At 40.6% G+C, this 18,615-nt stretch overlaps 1 protein-coding gene across 1 annotated transcript in view; it reads right to left on the reverse strand.

Annotated features, from left to right (window-relative positions):
• The window catches only part of ROBO2 (roundabout guidance receptor 2), a 714,921-nt gene that overhangs the window by 6,467 nt on the left and 689,839 nt on the right, over positions 1-18,615 (reverse strand). The window contains exons 26-27 of the mRNA XM_015406679.1: positions 18,182-18,352; positions 5,608-5,808 (exon numbers count right to left, since the gene is read on the reverse strand). Of these exons, the coding sequence (XP_015262165.1) occupies positions 5,608-5,808; positions 18,182-18,352 (372 nt within the window). The remainder of the gene's footprint in view (positions 1-5,607; positions 5,809-18,181; positions 18,353-18,615) is intronic.

Genomic DNA, 18,615 nt, shown 5'->3' on the forward strand with positions numbered 1-18,615 from the left:
AAACAAAAGGCTGCTCCTTGCCAGAGGTGCGAGCCTTTGGCACAAGTCGAAGGGCGAGTGCCAAAGGGTTCTTACCCTGTGGCTCCTAGCCTGCGGGTCTTGCTTGGAGGCCTTGTAAGAACCCGAGTAGAGGGCTGCTGCTGAGTTCTGGAGAGAGAACTGTTGGCAAGGTAGCCATTTGGTCAGTTGTGTGCAGACTGGACAGGAATCTTGAGAGGTTTATTGTCTTCCTGGAGCATGTATCCAAGATGTGACAGAGAGAATTACAAGACTGGTCAAAACCTCTGACTACTACCCACTCCTGCTGATCCATGTGGGAACAAATGATACGGCTCAAAGAAACCTTGAATGGATCTCCAAAGACTACAAGGCTCTGGGCAAGAAGCTGAAGGGGGCACAGGTGGTGTTCTCCTCCATTTTACCTGTTGAGGGCCATGGAGTTGGAAGGGAGAACAGGATACTGGAGGTGAATGGCTGGTTATGTAGATGGTGCCGTCGAGAGGGATTTGGCTTCCTGGACCATGGTATGTACCTCCAACATGAGGGACTGTTGGCGATGGATGAGGTGCACCTTACAAAGAATGGGAGAAATGTCTTTGCTGGAAGACTTGTGAACCTGATCAGGAGGGCTTTAAACTGAAGCCATCACGGGTGGGAAGAAAAAGCCTGATGTTGTGTGGTATCCCCAACACTAAGTTCAAGAAGGGGAGTGACCAGAGAATAAATGAATGGGAGAGAGGTGAGTTCAGTAATTTTCAGGTCACTTCAAAGGGACCTATGGTAGGAAAGGATGTCTGTACACTGAGATGTCTTTATACTAATGCACAGAGTACGGGAAATAAACAGGATGAACTTGAACTTCAAATATTGGAAAGTAAGTATGATCTGATAGGTATCACTGAGACTTGGTGGGATGAGTCTCATATATGGAGCACAGTGATTGAAGGATATACTTTGTTCAAATGGAACAGAATAAACAAAAAAGCAGGCAGGGTGGCACTATATGTCAAGAATGATTACACTTGCACTGAAATTCAGGTTTTCGAGAGTTGCCCTGTTAAAAGTGTGTGGGTAAGGATAGAGCGAGGGGAAAAAGAAGGGGATATTGTTGTGGGGGTATACTACAGACCTCTGAACCAACCGGAGGAACTGGATGATGCATTTGTACAAAAGCTTGCTAAACTTTCACAGAGACAGGAGATAGTGGTTATGGGAGATTCCAACTATCCAGATATTTGCTAGAAATCTAACTCTGCTAGACATGGGGCATCCCGCAGATTCCTGCATAATCTTGGAGACAACTTCATCTCTCAGAAGGTGGAGGTGGGAACCAGAGGATCTGCTATCCTAGATTTAATCCTGACTAACAGGGAAGAAATGGTTGATGAAGTGAATGTTGTGGGATCCTTGGGGAATAGTGACCATGTTAACTTGGAATCTGACATAGAGAAGGCTGTGAAACCAGGAAATAGTAGGATTCGTATCCTGGACTTCAGGAAAGCTGATTTCAAAAAACTCAGAGAAATATTAGGTAGGATCCCGTGGCTGGAAATGCTGAGGGGGAAATCTGCACAGAAAGGATGGGAGATGCTGAAAATGAAGTGCTTAAGGCACGATTGCAAACTGACCCGGTGAGAAAGAAAGTGGGAGACAGGTAATGAAGTGGAGGTGGCTGAACAAGGAACTCTCTGAAGAGCTGAGACTAAAAAAGGGAAATGTACAGGAAATGGAAGGAAGGTTAAATTACTGAGGGTGAGTATAAGAAGCAGGATTGAATCTGTAGGGATGGTGCCAGAAAGGCTAAAGCGCAGATGGAGCTGAGGCTTGCAAGGGATGCTAAAAATAACAACAAAGGTCTCTATGCCTATGTTCTGAGCAAAAAGAAAAACAGGGATGTGGTAAGCTCATTGCTAGGGGAAGACGGTCAAGCCTTAACAAGGGATGAAGACAAAGTGGAATTACTAAACTCTCACTTTGTGTCAGTCTTTAACTGTAAGGAGAGCTGTATACAAACTGAAGAATGCAGGTATATGAAGGAAGGAGGAACTGCCAGTTCAGAGTAAGTAAGGTGATCGTTAGAGAGCATCTAGCTGCCTTAAATACTTTCAAATCTCCAGGGCTGGATGGCTTGCATCCCAGGGTGCTAAAAGAAATTGCAGATGTTATTTCAGAGCCTCTAGCTCTAATCTTTGATATTTCCTGGTGTTGTGCTGGAGGACTGGAGAAAAGAGAATGTTGTCCCGATCTCCAAGAAGGGAAAAAAGACGGACCCAGGAAATTACAGGCTTATCGGGATGACATCAATACCTGGGAAATATTCTAGAGCAGATTAGTAAACGCTCTGTCTGTGAGCACCTTGAATGGAATGAGTTAATTGGTAGTAGCCAGCATGAGTTTATCAAGAATAAGTCATGCCAGACCAACCTTATCTCCTTTTTTGACAGAGTTACTAAAATGGTTGACTTTGGCAATGCTGTGGACATAGTGAATCTAGATTTCAGTGAAGCATTTGACAAAGTTTCTCATGATATCCTTGAGGATAAGATGGTTAAGTGTGGGCTGGATGGTGCAACCGTTGGATGGATTCATGGTTGGTTGAAAAATTGTACCCAACAAGTGCTCGTAAATGGCTCTGCGTCTACGTGGAGGGAAGTCTCGAGTGGAGTGCTGCAGGGTTTGGTCCTAGGCCCGGTGTTCAATGTTTTTATAAATGACCTGGAGGAAGACATAGAGGGGATGCTTGTCAAATTTGCAGATGACACGAAGGTGGGATTGCTAATTCTGAAGCAGACAGAGTCAGGATTCAAAATGATCTAGATAGGCTGGAACAGTGGGCTGAGACAAATAAAATGAATTTCAACAGAGACTAGTGCAAAGTCCTATACTTAGGTACAAAAAAGTAAAGGCACAGATATAGAATGGAAGGGACTTGGCTTGACAGCAGCACATGTGAAAGGGATCTGGGTGTTTTGGTTGATCACAAGCTAAACATGAGCCTGCAGTGCGATGTGGCTGTGAAGAAAGCTAATGCAATCTTAGGATGCATTAACATAAGCATTGTGTTCAGATCATGGGAGGTGGTAGTTCTGCTCTATTCTGGTATGGTCAGGCCTCACCTAGAGTACTGAGTCCAGTTCTGGGCACCACTTTTTAGGAAGGATGTTGACAAGCCTGAGTGTTCAGAAGAGGGCAACCAGGATGGTGAGAGGGTTGGAATCCAAATCTTATGAGGAAAGGCTGAAAGAGTTGGATATGTTTAGCCTGGAAAAGAGAAGGCTTAGAGGGGACATGATTGCAGTCTTCAAGTATTTGAAGGGCTGTCATGTAGAAGATGGAGCAGATCTATTCTCTCTTGCTCCAGATTGCAAGACTAAATCTAATGGATGGAAATTACAAGGGAGTTGTTACCGGCTAAATATCAGGAGAAACTTCCTAACTGTAAGAGTGGTTGAGCAGTGGAACAGACTGCCTCGGGAGATGGTGGATGCTCCTTCACTGGACATTTTCAAGTGGAGGCTGGACGACCATCTTTCAGGTATGTTGCAGGACTATCTTTCAGTTATGCACCTGCAGAGTGCAGGGGGTTGGACTAGATGACCTACAAGGTCCCTTCGAACTCTAACATTCTATGATTCTATGATACCTAGATCAGTGGTCCTCAGGCACATCCCCAAATCTGTGGTGTTGTACCAGAAAGGTACAAATGTCTTTAAAAGTGTCCTTCTCCTGACATGGAGTCAATGAGCTGAATCTTCTGAAAGTAATGTCTTTCTTGGAATTTGCAGGCAGACTTGTAATTTCCAGGCTGTCCGGCAACAGGATTAGTATTGTGGTGTTCTCAAGGGTGTGCATGCACACTCTCTACTCCCACCTGAATCAAAGCCTATTGGTACAGGTGTGGGCAATCTATCTGAGGACTGTGCCAATAGTGTCTTCTGACTCTTCTTCTTTTGCTTCTTTGGATCAAAGGAGGAAGCATCTATAGGCATATCTAATTTGGAGCTGTGGTTAGATTGATGAACATGCTCTGTACTGCTCACCCTCAAGAACTCTGTTCTCTAAGCTGGGTTCAACAAAGTTGATTGGGGAGGGACCCACTGGTACTGACAAAAGTATAAGGCAGCTGAGGAGGTGTTGGGAAGGACCACTGGTTCATTTGACAGAGTCTGCTTCTAAAGAGTTGCTGTCGGGCACAACGAGTGATTTCAGTGGGATTGTTTTATAAATCCTATACAGTGTGGGCAGAACTCCACTTTATGTTCCTCACTCAAACAGAAAAAGGCAATTGTCATGTTCATCTGTACTTGACAACTCTTTACCCCGCCCCACTGGACAGAGGAGAAGGAGAAGCAGAAGAAGTAGAGAAAGAGGGAGATTTGGATTTATACTCTGCCCTTTACTTGGAATCTCAGAGCAGCTTGCAATCTCCTTCCCTTCTTCTCCCCACAGCAGACACCTTTGAGGTAGGTGGGCCTGAGAGAGCTCTGAGAGAACTGTTCTTGGGAGAACAGCTCTGAAAGAACTTTGACTGACCCAACGTCACCCAGCTGGCTCCATGTGGAGAAGTGGGGAATCAAACCTGGTTCTCCAGATTAGAATCCACCGCTCTTAACCACTATACCAACCTGGCAAAGTTATCTACTGCACCACACACACAAGATACCCAAGGAGGTAGTAGAGTAATGGGGGAATACCAGAAGAGGGGACATTTTTGTGTGGGGTGGGGAGGAACAGCTCACAAAAAATTCTCCTGTGAATAAATTTTTCATTAAGTCTCCAGTGTGATGATTGAAGAATGAGGGCATGACTCACCCACTTGAGGCATGCAGAATGGAGTCCCTCTCCTCAGCAAGGGCAAATAAAGCTGAAAATATTTTCTTAGCTTAGGCTTGGAAGTTTCTGAATGATACTCTGAGCAGGCTCAGATTCTCATTGGTATGCTGCACGGAGACCATGGTTCCAAATTTTGCTGGAAAATCTTCCTATTTGGCTTGTACTATTTATGGCTACTTAAGGCTGTTGGCTGCTTTTGGCTTTTGAGCGTGCCTGAAAGGCTATATAAAGCCGCAGTAATTAAAACCTGTTTAACTCCACAGAACTGTTTCTTTCCAACACTAAAGCATCCACACACAAAATTGTGCTATTTTGTTCTCATGCATCTCTGGAATTTCATGGAGAGTAGTGGGTAGATACAGCTTTGTATTGATTTCTTCACGCCCACCCATGTAACATTCCTTCCTTGGTCCCTATTTCTCTTTCAGTCCCTCCCCCTTTCCAACATATCCCTCCCCTATTTCAACTCTTTCCTCATTTTTAGCCATCTCCTTCCCTCTTTCACTGTCTCCACAGGAAGACTGATCCTTCCCCAGAGATTATGGAAATGGGGGGGGGGGTTGTCTAGTCAGCTGTGGGGGAGATGAGCAGTAGCTTCTATGCAAGTAGTTGGTCTATGACAGCTAAGAAGCCTTTAAGCACAAGTTCAGTTCAGTTAACAAAACCATGGTATATATTAAAGATGGGTGGTACTCTCCATATAGTCCCCGGCAGAATTGAAAGGTAAGAATTATGTTCTTTTGAAATTTTGTACTTCATCTCAAAGAGGCTTACATAATTCACCAGAAAACTGTCCTTGACTGTTTGATCCCATATATCCTACATCAAGAAGGTCACTGGCATTGCGTTGGTGACTGCCTCGCATGACCTCGCCTTTCCTGGGTCCAGTTGATCCTTTAGAAGATGCTGTACCTGAAGAGCTGTGACCACCTGGGGATGGGAAGTTAGGCTTGCTATATGGCACCAGTGCCTCTTCTGTGAACACAAATGGAAAAAATGGAAAAATAATTTATATATGTATACATAAAAATACTTGGGACTGACTGAATATCAAAAAATATTAGGCTAATCCCATACTACCTAGAAAACTGGAGTTGGCTATGTGCATAGTCCAAAATGATGAAGCTACTAGCAAAATCTGGAAATGTTGACACCTGTACATACTAGTTGGGAAACTGAAATTCGGTACACATATGTCCTCAGCAACACTGATTACTATAAAAGTCTGAGAGAAGAACCTTTGTTCCCCTCGCCCTCAAAATGAGAGAAAAAATTTAGACATATTAATGAGACAGCTAAAAGTAGATTCATTAGCAGTACAATAGTGCAATCCTATGAAGAGCTCTTGGTAGCTACTTAATTTTTTCCCAAGAGTCTTGGGATCTATCAGTCACAAAATGGTGGTTCCATGGGTGGAAAAAGTTATTAAATGGTGGATTGTAGAAAACCACATTTCAGAGCAGGTTTATAGTGCTTAGGTGAGGAAACCTTTCCTTTGCTGTCTTCCCAAAGCAAACCATCACTGCCACCCCAAGTGGTTACTTGCTCTGTAGAGGAAAATATACAATTACCTCTGTGTTTTCCTTGGAAGAGAAAAATAGCATCTTTGACACAGGGGGAAAGAGGCTTTCCCCATACAGAGCAAGGTTATGTGTGCGTAACAGAGGAAGAACAAAGAGGAGGAGAAGATGGGAAAGAGAGCAGGTGCTGTTATTTTCCCATCCTAACCAAAGGCGTGTGCAGCATGAATGTGGCTCCTTCTCCTTTCACACAAAAGAACAATAGAAGAAAAGCTTTGATGGAGATGTTAAGAAAATTATTACAGCAGCTGTGGAAGAAGGGTGGCAAGCTATTTTTAATTGCTTGGAAAATAACTGGTCCTTCCTAAATGAATTTCAGGTTTGGAAACCTGAAATGTAATATGTTTTATGTACTGTTGTTTTATTCACAGCTAAGCGAACAACTGGTTCACTGGATTTTGGGTCCTTTGAGCTACTTAGTAATACTGGGGTGATCTGAGAAATTGGATGGCTAGAAGATTCAGCTAGCTATGGAAGCCATGCCCCAACACCCTTTCTTATGCCAGTAAATACATAAACATATTGGCATCGGCTGTGCCTTTCTGTGCTGTACTGGTTTCTCCATGCCTGCCTTATGCAGAAAACACTGATTTTGCTTAGATTTTATTCTAGCCACTAAAAAACAGAAACGTAGATTTAGTAGGCAACCATGGTGTGTTTGCACATTTAAATCTAAATGCAATCATGTTTTCATCTTAAGTTTATAAACTGGTGTATATTAATGATAAAATCAAGATTCATTATGAAAAATAATGAATCATGGATTGCTTAATTAAATAAATACATATACAATTTTCAGAACAATAAGCCTAAGATTATCATTTCCTTTAAGCTTGCAGAAATGCTTCTCTTTTTTCTTTCATTTAAATTATGGTAACATTACTTCAATCAATTAAGATAAAGAACTCTAGAACCAGCTAATTTAATTAGCTTCCTGGTGTTATTTGCAAGGGTATCAAGCACATGGGAAATTACATTATTGGGGCTATATTGTTTATAGAAAAATATCTTACAAATATGTTTTGTCCTTGAGATCTGATGTTGACAGGGTCACATTCACTGTCTGTGAACAAGGGTCTACATGGTCTCTTGGAAAACAAAAGGTACAGTCAACCAGTTTCAGCACTTTTAACTCCGATTGATTCCACTGGAGACATTAAATCTCCCATTAAAATTAATTGCACTTAAAATGCTTAATTATCTCTTGGTCATACTGTAAGCATTGATGGCTGTAAAAATTATATGGTTCCATTGTACTAAGAGATGGTTGGATCTAGGGGTGTGTATTCTGTATATACCAAGCAGAATAAGTACCCGAAAAATACCTTATCGGTATTTTTCAAGTATTTATTCAGCCGAATCAAATAAAAGCATCTGATTCAGCTACCGATCTAGCTGAGCCCAAATAAAAGCCAATATTATTTGGCTTTTATTCAGGCACAGCTTGGAGAAGCCGAGTTGCACTCCCACTGCATGGACCAGTTTGGAGAAGGGATTTAAAGAGACCTCTTTAAATGCCTTCTCCAAGCTGGCCTGTGCTGCAGTGGTGCAACTCAGCAAGTGAACTCAAGCATTTAAAGGGGCTCTTTAAATGCCTGAGTTCACTTGTTGAGTCATGTTGCTGCTGCGGTGGTGGTGCAACTCGGTGAGTGAACGTAGGCATTTGAAGGGACTGTGTCCCTTTACATGCCTTTTTCCTCCATTGGAAACAATGGAGAATGGAAGCACCTTCTTTGGGGGCCCATAGAATTTGACTCCCTGGTTCAATCTTTTTAAAATGTGGAGGGATTTTTTTAGGAAAGGCACCAGCAGCTATGCTACAAATTTGGTGCCTATACCTGAAAAAACGGCCACCAGAGCCCCAAAACCCATGGATTGATTATAGCCTATAGAGAATGATCCTCATAGGCTATAACAGAGCCAAATAAATTCAGGTTTCTCAATTATTTCCTGAATCCCAATACCATACCAAATCCCTAAAAATACTGATTTTTTGTGTACACCGCTAGTTGCAACATCTGAACAAACAAAATTCCATTATGCTGATTCAAAATGTTGGTCTATCTGGAACACTGTTTGACTTCTCTGCCTTAGGCACTAAAATATCTTTTGATCTCTGCATGGCATGTGTTTAGGAGGCTTGAAGATCAACCAGTCTACTCTGTATTTAGTCAGCATTTTCTGCTGAGTAATTCATGTAGAAGTCTTCATTTACAGTTCAAGTTGGTTTCATATGATTGGATTTACAGAGCACAGGATGAAAAACAGAAAACTCCAAAAGGGGGTGGTGGTTCCTAATTACCACCAGCAGAAGTCCATATTTTGTCATATTTCCATCCCCATGGCACACACTGCCAATCCTGGATCATGGGAACAGCTACAGGCATATTGGTTGGAGGGTCAAGGGAGTGAAATCAACTTCTTGCTCTTCTGATAGCAAATCTCCACTAATGGAAGATGCAGGAAGGGCAATTTTGTACTCTTCTCCTCCCCCACTACAGTCTCTCCATGTGGATCCTGTGATCCTGGGAATCTACTTTTCAGGTATCAGGAGGGACTGCACAAGCAGAGATGAAGATGGTAAAGATCTGCATTCCCTTCAGTTGGTGTTAAGATTCAAACCATGCATTCTGGAATACTTCACCAATGAAAAATAATTACAATACAGAGAATGAGTACCTATTTTTGTATATTTTAGTGAGTGTACTTATTAGGAAGCCTGTAACCCTGTAGTATAAATAAGGATAATAACTACTCTATATTGTCTATATTGCTGAAGTTTTGCTGAATATACAGAATTTATATGTCACACATGATAACATTTTCCCAGTGGTAATTTTCAAACAGACAAATTACTTTGCTTAGAGTGCTATTTCAAGAGTCTAATCTTAATGGTTTATTATCTGGTTGATTATCAGCTTTTTCTGCAAACAAACAAAAAAAGACTGCAAGGTGAAAAAAAGCAGTACGCATGCCCACATTCTACGTGTTGTTATTTCTGTGCATAATATAATGTATTTGGCAAAGAGTTATGATTACAGGATATTATTGTGTAAAGCATCTGAAATTTAAATGATTGATATTTAAAATCAATACAGCAAATGGAATTTGAGAAAGTGGCAAAAATGCATCTACAGTTTAATTCAGGATATGGTATCTATGAAATAAACAGAAATAAGGCTCTGAGGCTGCATTCCTAAGCACACTTTCTAGGGAGTAAGTCCCATTGAACTCAGAGGGATTTACATCTGAATATACATGCAAAGGATTGCACTGTGTTTACCAATTATGAGTTCTATTTTTTAAAAAACAGACAAATTCAAAATGAAAGCAGCTTGACTCAGAGCTTATTGCAAGATAACTCAATCCATATAAGAAAACACTGTTAATATAGGTGGAAAACAAGGATATTTGGTCCATATACATGCAAAAATGCTGTTCTAGTAAATTAAAAAAAATCATAACAATTGTGTGTTCCATATGTATGTATTCTTCACTTGGCAGTAAAATGTCAAGACCATTTTCCCTCTGCTGCACTTAGCAGTATTATTAACTCCCAAAGGCATGCATTTAGAATTTTAGTAGTTTAGTAGTATTCAAAAGCTTCACCATTGCAGGAGCGAACACTGAAGGTCAAACTTTAACAGCTGTCCTTTGATTGTTCTGAGGTAAGGCATGACCTTCACCATTGTTAGGGGATCTTAAAAGACAATATAGCTGCCTAAGCTGCATTGAGAGGTGCAGCCAACACACCTGATCCAAATGCTTGTTTTTGCTGGCCTTGAAGTTCTGTGGAGCTTATCCATTCCTGGGTTTGCCGCTGCCATTCTAGTGATGTTCTAGCTTGACGATCCAAAGAGCTCTTTGTTTCCTCTATGCTGGATGTATGCTGTCGTTCTAGAGAGCTTCCTTTTCTCTCTGTCGAACCTCCACGTTGGCCAGGGCCTATCTGTTGTCTTAAACCCTGACCAGGGGGTGGGTCTGGTGGTGGAGGAAGATCTACAAAATGTGAATAGACTCAGAATTTAAGTGACACACAACTCATGTTTGAGAATGAGAGCAAAAAGGCAGTGTTTGAAATATTTGTCAATGAGTAATATATTTAGCCTACATATTTCAGTGATTGCATACTACTATGAGATGCCTTTCATTGTAACTGTGTTCAGAATAAGTCAGTTGGGCTGACTTATGAGTTAAGAAACAAATTAATGTACATAAAACCAGTTATTTTGGAATCTCTTTATCATAGACCCTGCCAAACATTTCTCTTTGGTACAAAGTAGATTCAAAATCTGTAATATCATTTTAGTTGAAAAAGAGTATTTCCATAATATAGAGCACATTTTAGATGGCACTTGTTTCACTAGGTAAATAAAGACTGCTTTCTATGAAAGTGGTTACAGACTGGAACCAGTTTGCTTTGCCTTTTAAAATGGATTGGTACACAATGAACTGTTTTGTGAATTGCCCCATAAATACTCAATTACCACATAGCAAATACAGAAAAATTATGTTGAAGTGAGAGTTGGTGTATCCTCTAAGTCTAAAATGTCACCTTGAATGGAGCTTAACAGTGGACTAAAACAATGCTGTGTTTTACATATGGTCCTACAAATATATTTATTAATTACATTTACATCCTGCCTTTCTTCTGTAAAATTTGAATAGTTATCCAAAGAGTTCCTGAAACCCACCTGAGCAACAGAACTAGACCAGCTTAGTGTCAGCAGTGTGGGTCAGCTTAGTATCATGTGATTTACGATCATACTCTGTGAATGGCAAAATTTTATACTAACGATTTCTACAGTGTTTTTTTGCACATATTTGTGATCTTGCTCTTCTCAGAGGTCAATTTTTATTCTCTTTGGGCAGGGTGTCTTACCTTTTAGTTTTAACAAAATTATAGCTTAAAATTGTATTTTAGTACATTAAAAATATATTTTGTACCTTGCAATGGTGAAGAGACACAATATTAGTTGCATTCCAACATTCTAGGATTGCCAAATCTGTGTTGGGAAATTCCTGGAGATTTGGGAAGTGGAGGCTAGGGAAGGCAGGTTTGGGGATGGAAGAGACCTTATTCGGTTATAATTCCATCGAGGCCACCCTCCAAAGAAGCCATGTTGTCCAGGATAACTGAATTTTGTAGTCTGGACACCAGGTGTAATTCCAGGATATCTCCAGGCACCACCAGGATTTTGGCAACCCTACAACATTCTTAACATGCATTTTCAAAATAAGCATGCACAATTATTACAAACCACTCAAAACGAAATTGTCTTCATAGGATCGCGGGTTTTTGTAGTTCTTTGGATCATGACTGTGGTGTTTTATATTTAAAAAACTGGGGGACTAATAATGTTCCAAAAGAACTGATTTGAACAATCATGATAACAGCTTTCTTTATACGTGCAATCCCTCTTGAAGATCCGGTACAAGATAATATGAAGAAATCACAATGTAAACCACACGTGATTTCTCTGATCGTAGCAGCCCCTTTTCTATTAATTATCATCATAGAACTGTGTGACAGAAAAAAAATTCAGCTGATGCAAAAATCCAAACAAGTCATTATTGTGGAAAAAACAATTTATTTGGCATATAAAAACTTTAAAACAATTTAGGGAATTGGTAGACCAATTACTCAAGCGACTCACAAATCTTCCCCAAGCCTTTCATATGCTTTAAGTATTTCCTATTGTTTTACATAATTTCAAGACTTTGGGTTAGTTTTTAAGCACTTCATATCTTTATTGACTGGATGCAAAGCTGTGTTTTCACATCCAAAAGGTAGCTTCTGATTATGGAAGGGCTGCCATTAGTGCATTGTCCAAGTAAAGTGAAATTAAATCTCAATGTGTACTTCCCCTACACAGGAGTGCATGTGACGCATTGCACAATCTATTGCACAAGCAGTAGCAAATCTACTGCTATAAAATCTCCCAGTGGTAGCATTGCATGATTTTTGTGTAAGCATTTTCAGACAAGCACTATTTTGTACAACATCAAGTAATAAATGAAAATTAACTGTCAAATATCATAGCTAAAACTTTCATATTAAATCTTATCACCTCAAACACATTGCTGTTCAATAGAGCTTTTCACATATTTAGCCACCACTCATACAGTAAAGAAAAATCAAGATATTGACATAAGTTTGCAAACTAAATGACTGTTGCAAAGTCTGGCAGTATGTAACAGGATACCTAAGCCAAACCAATTTTAATATCCATAGTAGAAGAGAAAACAAAAATTAAACTCTGTAAACTACCTAGGGTTTCCAGGTCTGGGTTGGAAAATACCTGGAGACTTTGGGGGTGGAGCCAGGAGAGGGTGGGGTTTGGGGAGGGGAGGGGCCTCAGCATGATACAGTGCCATAGAGTCCACCCTTCAAAGAAGCCATTTTCTCCAGGGGAACTGATCTCTGTCAGCTGGAGATCAGTTGTAAAAGCGGGAGATCCCCTGGAGAATGGCAGCCCTAAAACTACCTGAGTTTTTAAGCCACTCATCGATTGTGGCTCTCCCATAACACTTACTACAACCAATGATGACAGCATGTGAGCTGTAGTGATTGGATTACTGAACTAGGATCTAGAATATCTGGGTTCAAATCCCTATTTGCCATGAAGCTCACTGGTGACCTAAGGCCAATCACTTTTTCTTATCCTCTACTACCTCACAGGGTTGTTGCGAGTAAAAAAAATGTAATAAGGAAAACCCTGAGTATCTTGGAGAAAAGGTGGGATGAAAATGTAAGTTAGAAAACCCCCTCTCCAGTGTCATGTTATTAAGGAATTAAATATAATTTGCATTATTTGGTGGCCCTCCATGGTACCAATTTTCTATGGTATCCTTAGGCTTAAGGACCTTGAGATTCCTGGATATGCATTTGATAAAACAGTCATTATTATTACTACAATCCAATTATAAAGAAATATATAGAGGATTGTAATGATTCCTTTCTCCTGGTTCAACTGCTCCTTTGCAGGAGGCGCTTATGAACCCAGGTCCTAGAAGCTAGGCAAATATAATTTGATAATTTGCACAGTCAGGCATGAAGAGAAGCCAAATTATTTTCCATGTATCACAAAATTTGGTGAATACAGAATCACAAGATATGTCCTTTTGACTAGGGCAACTTGCACATAACTATGCCTCTCACTTGGTTGTTCTACTCCAATGAGGTTCTGCTCTCATGAGGTTTCAAATATCCGGTTAAAACATTTGTCTGAATCACCTAGACTTAGCTGGCAGCCGGTTGCTTTGGTTGGATGCTAGCCAACTCATCAGAAGCTGCATCTAATTACAGTACAGTTCTGGAAGGGAAAATCTGCAAGCCAATTAGTACAATAATATAATATTATTGGAGAGTGGTGGTTTTTCTCCCAAATCTGTAATTAGGAAGCTGGGGATTCTAATACTTTGTGACCACGAAAAACCTCGACAGGACCTACATGTGTATCCATTTGACAGCTCATTTTGGATTAGTGAAACCAGTGTGAGAGAGCACTCAAAATGATTTGAAACATCAATTGTTAGTTTGGACATTTAAAAGAGCACAGTGTTACTAATTCTCTACCTTTATACTTGGACAGTAATTTCAGTTAACTGCAGAAGATACCCCAGGGATTAGGTTGTGAAGAAAGAACTCTTTTCTTATTTATTTATGAAACATATGTTATATTATGTCTCTCATCATATTTAAAAAAACCAAACCACACCATGCCATAACTGATCCAGTACTTTTAAATGCCATTGATTATGATAGGAGGTTGATTTTGGAGTCTGTGATATGAACAAGAAATTTCTCACACATTATTAAACAAACTGTATGGTGCAAAAGATGAGCTTACAGAGTTACAAACTACAAGGAGAAAGCAGATTAAGCAGATTTCCTTTTTAAAATGGGAAGCTTCCAAATGTCATAAGGATTTCATTTCAAAAATTGCTTTTACTAAATTCACTTTAACTTTGTTTGAGTATTCCTTCCAGGTCCAGTGGGAAATATTCAATATTTTTTTCACTGCAAAACCGATTTATTATGTGAATAACAGAAACAAGTATGAGCAGTATTCACTTATTTATCATAAAACCATGATTAGCGTAATATACTCTCCATTTTAAATAAGGTGATATATAGTGGGTTAGAGATAACTAGCTTTTTTGCTAGTGAAAACGGGAGAAAGTTGGCTTTGGGTTATAGGAATTGTGTAGACCAAAAGCTTGTGGGATACGGAATGTAGTAAAGAAGAGAATTAGGAGAAACTGTGCAAAAAAGCTGGCCAGATTCAAATCACTGTCTGGTGCTTGAAGTGTACTGTACCTATTTTCAATGCCCATTTGCTTTTAGTTTGTTTACAACTCTCAGAACTTTATAACACTATTGCCAAAGATACGTGTTGAAATAGCATTCAAAGTCTCTGCCACAAAACATGATGTTTAAACTATACATTTCAGAAATACTTACACAATTCCTGGATGTAGAAGTTTGGCAAGGTAGACTATAACTCACATCTTATGCCCTAACTGAATATATACTTGAGATGTTTCCATGTTTAGTTTAGTTTAGATGCTTAATATCAGCCATTGGAAAACAGCAGTGTGACTTGGTCACAGGAAATAGCTGTTTTTAGCCCTTTCTCCCACATTATTTTTCCATCCTGAATCAGCCATCGTAAAGCTATTTGTCTTCAGGGGAAAATGTACAGGCATCTCCCATGAGGCAAACAACAACTCCAGGGTAGGAGGAATGAGTCTCAGAAAATGATGCAGGGAAAATGGTTGAACCCTACCCACAGTGGTTTGATTATGCCTATGTGAGCTATTAAGCCAGAGCCACCTTAAAGACTTGCGGTGCAATTGTATGCAGTGTTACTGCAGTCTAACCCCAATTGCATTCCATAGGCTTGCAGTGATTATATAGAAATATAAACACGCAGAGCTGGAAGGGATCCCAAGGGTCATCTAGTCCTACCCCCTGCACAATGCAGGAAATTCACAGCTACCTCCCCCATTCCCCCAGTGACCACTGCTCTATGCCCAGAGGAAGGTGAAAACTTCTAGGATCCCCGGGTCAGTTTGGACTGGAGGAAAATTTCTTCCGGATCCCAAATTGCCAATTAGCATCACCTGGGCATTTAAGAAAGGGCCACAAAAGCCAAGCAGTGACTCATCGTTTGCTACCTTCCCTCTCACCATCTCCCTAAATTCATAGTGAGTCATAGAATCAGCACTGCTGTCAGATCTAGCCTCTGCTTAAAAACCTCCAAAGAAGGAGACCCCATCACCTCCTGAGGAAGTCTACTCCACTGAGGAACTGCTCAAACAGTCAGGAAGTTCTTCCTAATGTTTAGACCAAAACTGATTTAATTTCAACCCGTTGGTTCTGGTCCAACCTTTTGGGACAACAAAAAACAAATCTGCTTCGTCCTCTATATGACAGCCCTTCAAATACCTGAAAATGGCTATCATACCACCTCTTGTTTCCTCTCCACGCTAAACATATCCAGTTCCTTAAACCTTTCCTCATAGAACTTGGTCTCCAGACCGCTTACCATCTTTGTCACCCTTCTCTTGACATGTTTCACCTTATCAACATACTTCTTAAATTGTGGTGCCCAAAACGAAACACAGTACTCCAACTGAGGTCTAACCAGACCAGAGAAAAAGTGATGTCATCACTTCACATGACCTGGACACTATACTTCTGTTGCTGAAGCCCAAAATCAGATTTGCCTGTTTAGCTACCACATCACACTGCTGACTCATGTTCATTCTATGATAAGACCCCTAGATCCTTTTCGCATGTACTACCACCAAGAATCTCAATGGGGATAAATGTAAAGTTCTGCATTTAGGTAAGAAAAATCAAATGCATAATTATAGGATGGGGGAGATTTGTCTTGGCAGTAATATGTGCGAAAAGGATCTAGGGGTCTTAGTAGACCATACACTGAACATGAGTAAGCAGTGTGATGCAACTTCTAAAAAGGCAAATGTGATTTTGGGCTGTATCAACAGAAGTATAGTGTCCAGATCATGCAAAGTGATGGTACCACTTTACTCTGCTCTGCTTAGACATCACCTGGAGTATTGCGTTCAGTTTTGGGCACCACAATTTAAGAAGGATATAGACAAGCTGGAATGTGTCCAGAGGAGGCAACGAAGATGGTGAGGGTCTGGAGACCAGGTCATATGAGGAAAGGTTGAAGGAGCTGGGTATGTTTAGCCTGGAGAGGAGACGACTGAGAGGTGATATGATCACCATCTTCAAGTACTTGAAGGGCTGTCATATAGAGGATGGTACGAAGTTGTTTACTGTTGCCTCAGAAGGTCAGACCAGGACCAATGGGTTGAAATTAAATCAGAAGAGTTTTCGGCTAAATATTAGGAAGAACTTCCTGACTGACTGAGTGGTTCCTCAGTGGAACAGGCTTCCTCCGGAGGTGGTGGGCTTCTTTGGAGGTTTTCAGAGACTAGATGGCCATCTGACAGCAATGCAGTAGGCAGATCACAAGAGGGAGGGTAGGAAGGGTTGCCTCAGTGCTTAGTTCTTGTGGCCCTTTCTTACACACCCAGGGAAATGCTGATTGCCAGTTTGGGGTCAGGAAGCAAATTTTCTCCAAGGCAGTTTGGCCAGGGATCCTGGAGGTTATTTGTCATCTTCTGGGCATGGAACAGCAGTCTCAGTGGGTGTGGAGGCAGAGGCATTTGTGAATTTCCTGCATTGTGCAGGGGGTTAGACTAGATGACCCTGGAGGTCCCTTCCAAGTCTATGATTCTATGACCTCTGCGAAATTCATTTTGTTAGTCTTAGCTTTGATTAGCTGATTGCTTTGTTCTTCCAGTGATTTACTTGAATGTGTTCCCGGGGTCACTTAAAGAAGTTACTTTTGACATACAAACCCATTAATGGTCTAGGTCCTGATTATTACAGTGAAAGTCATGATTCTCTACAAACTTTATGAGTGAAGCCCAGATAAGGATGCAATTTTGTGGATATTGTTTGGCACTGACCTGAAGCAGGTCTTTAAAGTGACAAGTAGCATGCTGTGGGATGCCTTTGCCAAGGACATCCGTCTGCTTCCTCTTCTTTATGGGGAAAATCTGTTCTCTTAGGCTTTTAAGGATTAAGGGCTGAAGTTCTGGAGACCGTAATTTAATGTTGTATGATCAGTCTTTGTATCTGGACATAGATTTTTAATAGGTTTAAACCACATTGAATGAAATTGTATAAAGTTCTTCTTTAAAAAAATAAACTAGTTGCACACAAACATACAACCTAGAAATGGAATATTTGGTGTAGTGGTTAGGAGTGTAGACTCTAATCTGGAGAACTGGGTTTGATTCCCCACTCCTCCACATGCAACTGCTGGTGTGACCTTGGGTCAGTTACAAGTCATTTCAGAGCTCTTCTCTCATTAACAATTCTTGAAAGAGCTCTCTCAGCCCCACCTATCTCAAAGGGTGTCTTTTATGGGGACGGGAAGAGAAAGGAAATTGTAAGCTTCTCTGAGACTCCTTCGGGTACTGATGGGCAGGGCATAAACCCAATCTCTTCTTCTTCATCATCTACTGTCAGTCATTCCCTATTTGGGAAACAGTGGAGCTGATAGTGGCAAAGAATTATTTCTTAAAATAATCTCTTACACAATTTGTTATACCTCCACTTTGCCATAGTGGCAAAGTTTATTCCTTGGAAGAATCTTATTTTATTTTATGCATACCTCTATTTTGCCACAGAAATTACTTCAAAGGAGAGAACTTACCATCTGTCATTCCTTCCCTACGATGAGGCAATGGAGGCTGGTCCACTCTGCCTCCCTTGTGTTTTTTGGTAGGCCTCGGCCTTTGACTCTGATTCTGGGCTGCACTGGTGTTGCTGTCAGTAGAAAATGGGCTGGTTGGCCGAGGTCTTTGAGAAGAGGAATATGGTTTGCCTATGGACAAAGGCAAGATGGAGGGAAAAGTTATTGAGCTGATGGAGCAATTCTCCTTCCATACCTGCTTTAACATTCTTCTGCTTAAATATGGGGCACTTTTAAGGAGAAGAGTGTCAAAGAACAAAACCACTTCATAGCAGATCCCAACTAGCAAAGTTATATAACTTTGTGTTGTACTAAACATGTTTCATGCCTGTTTTTTTTGCATGAAAATCTTACTTACTGTATACTTGATTCTTACTACTGTTTTGTATGTTAAA

Source organism: Gekko japonicus, unplaced genomic scaffold (assembly GCF_001447785.1).
Source record: "Gekko japonicus isolate JY-2015 unplaced genomic scaffold, Gekko_japonicus_V1.1 scaffold195, whole genome shotgun sequence".
Classification (NCBI taxonomy): Eukaryota; Metazoa; Chordata; class Lepidosauria; order Squamata; family Gekkonidae; genus Gekko; species Gekko japonicus.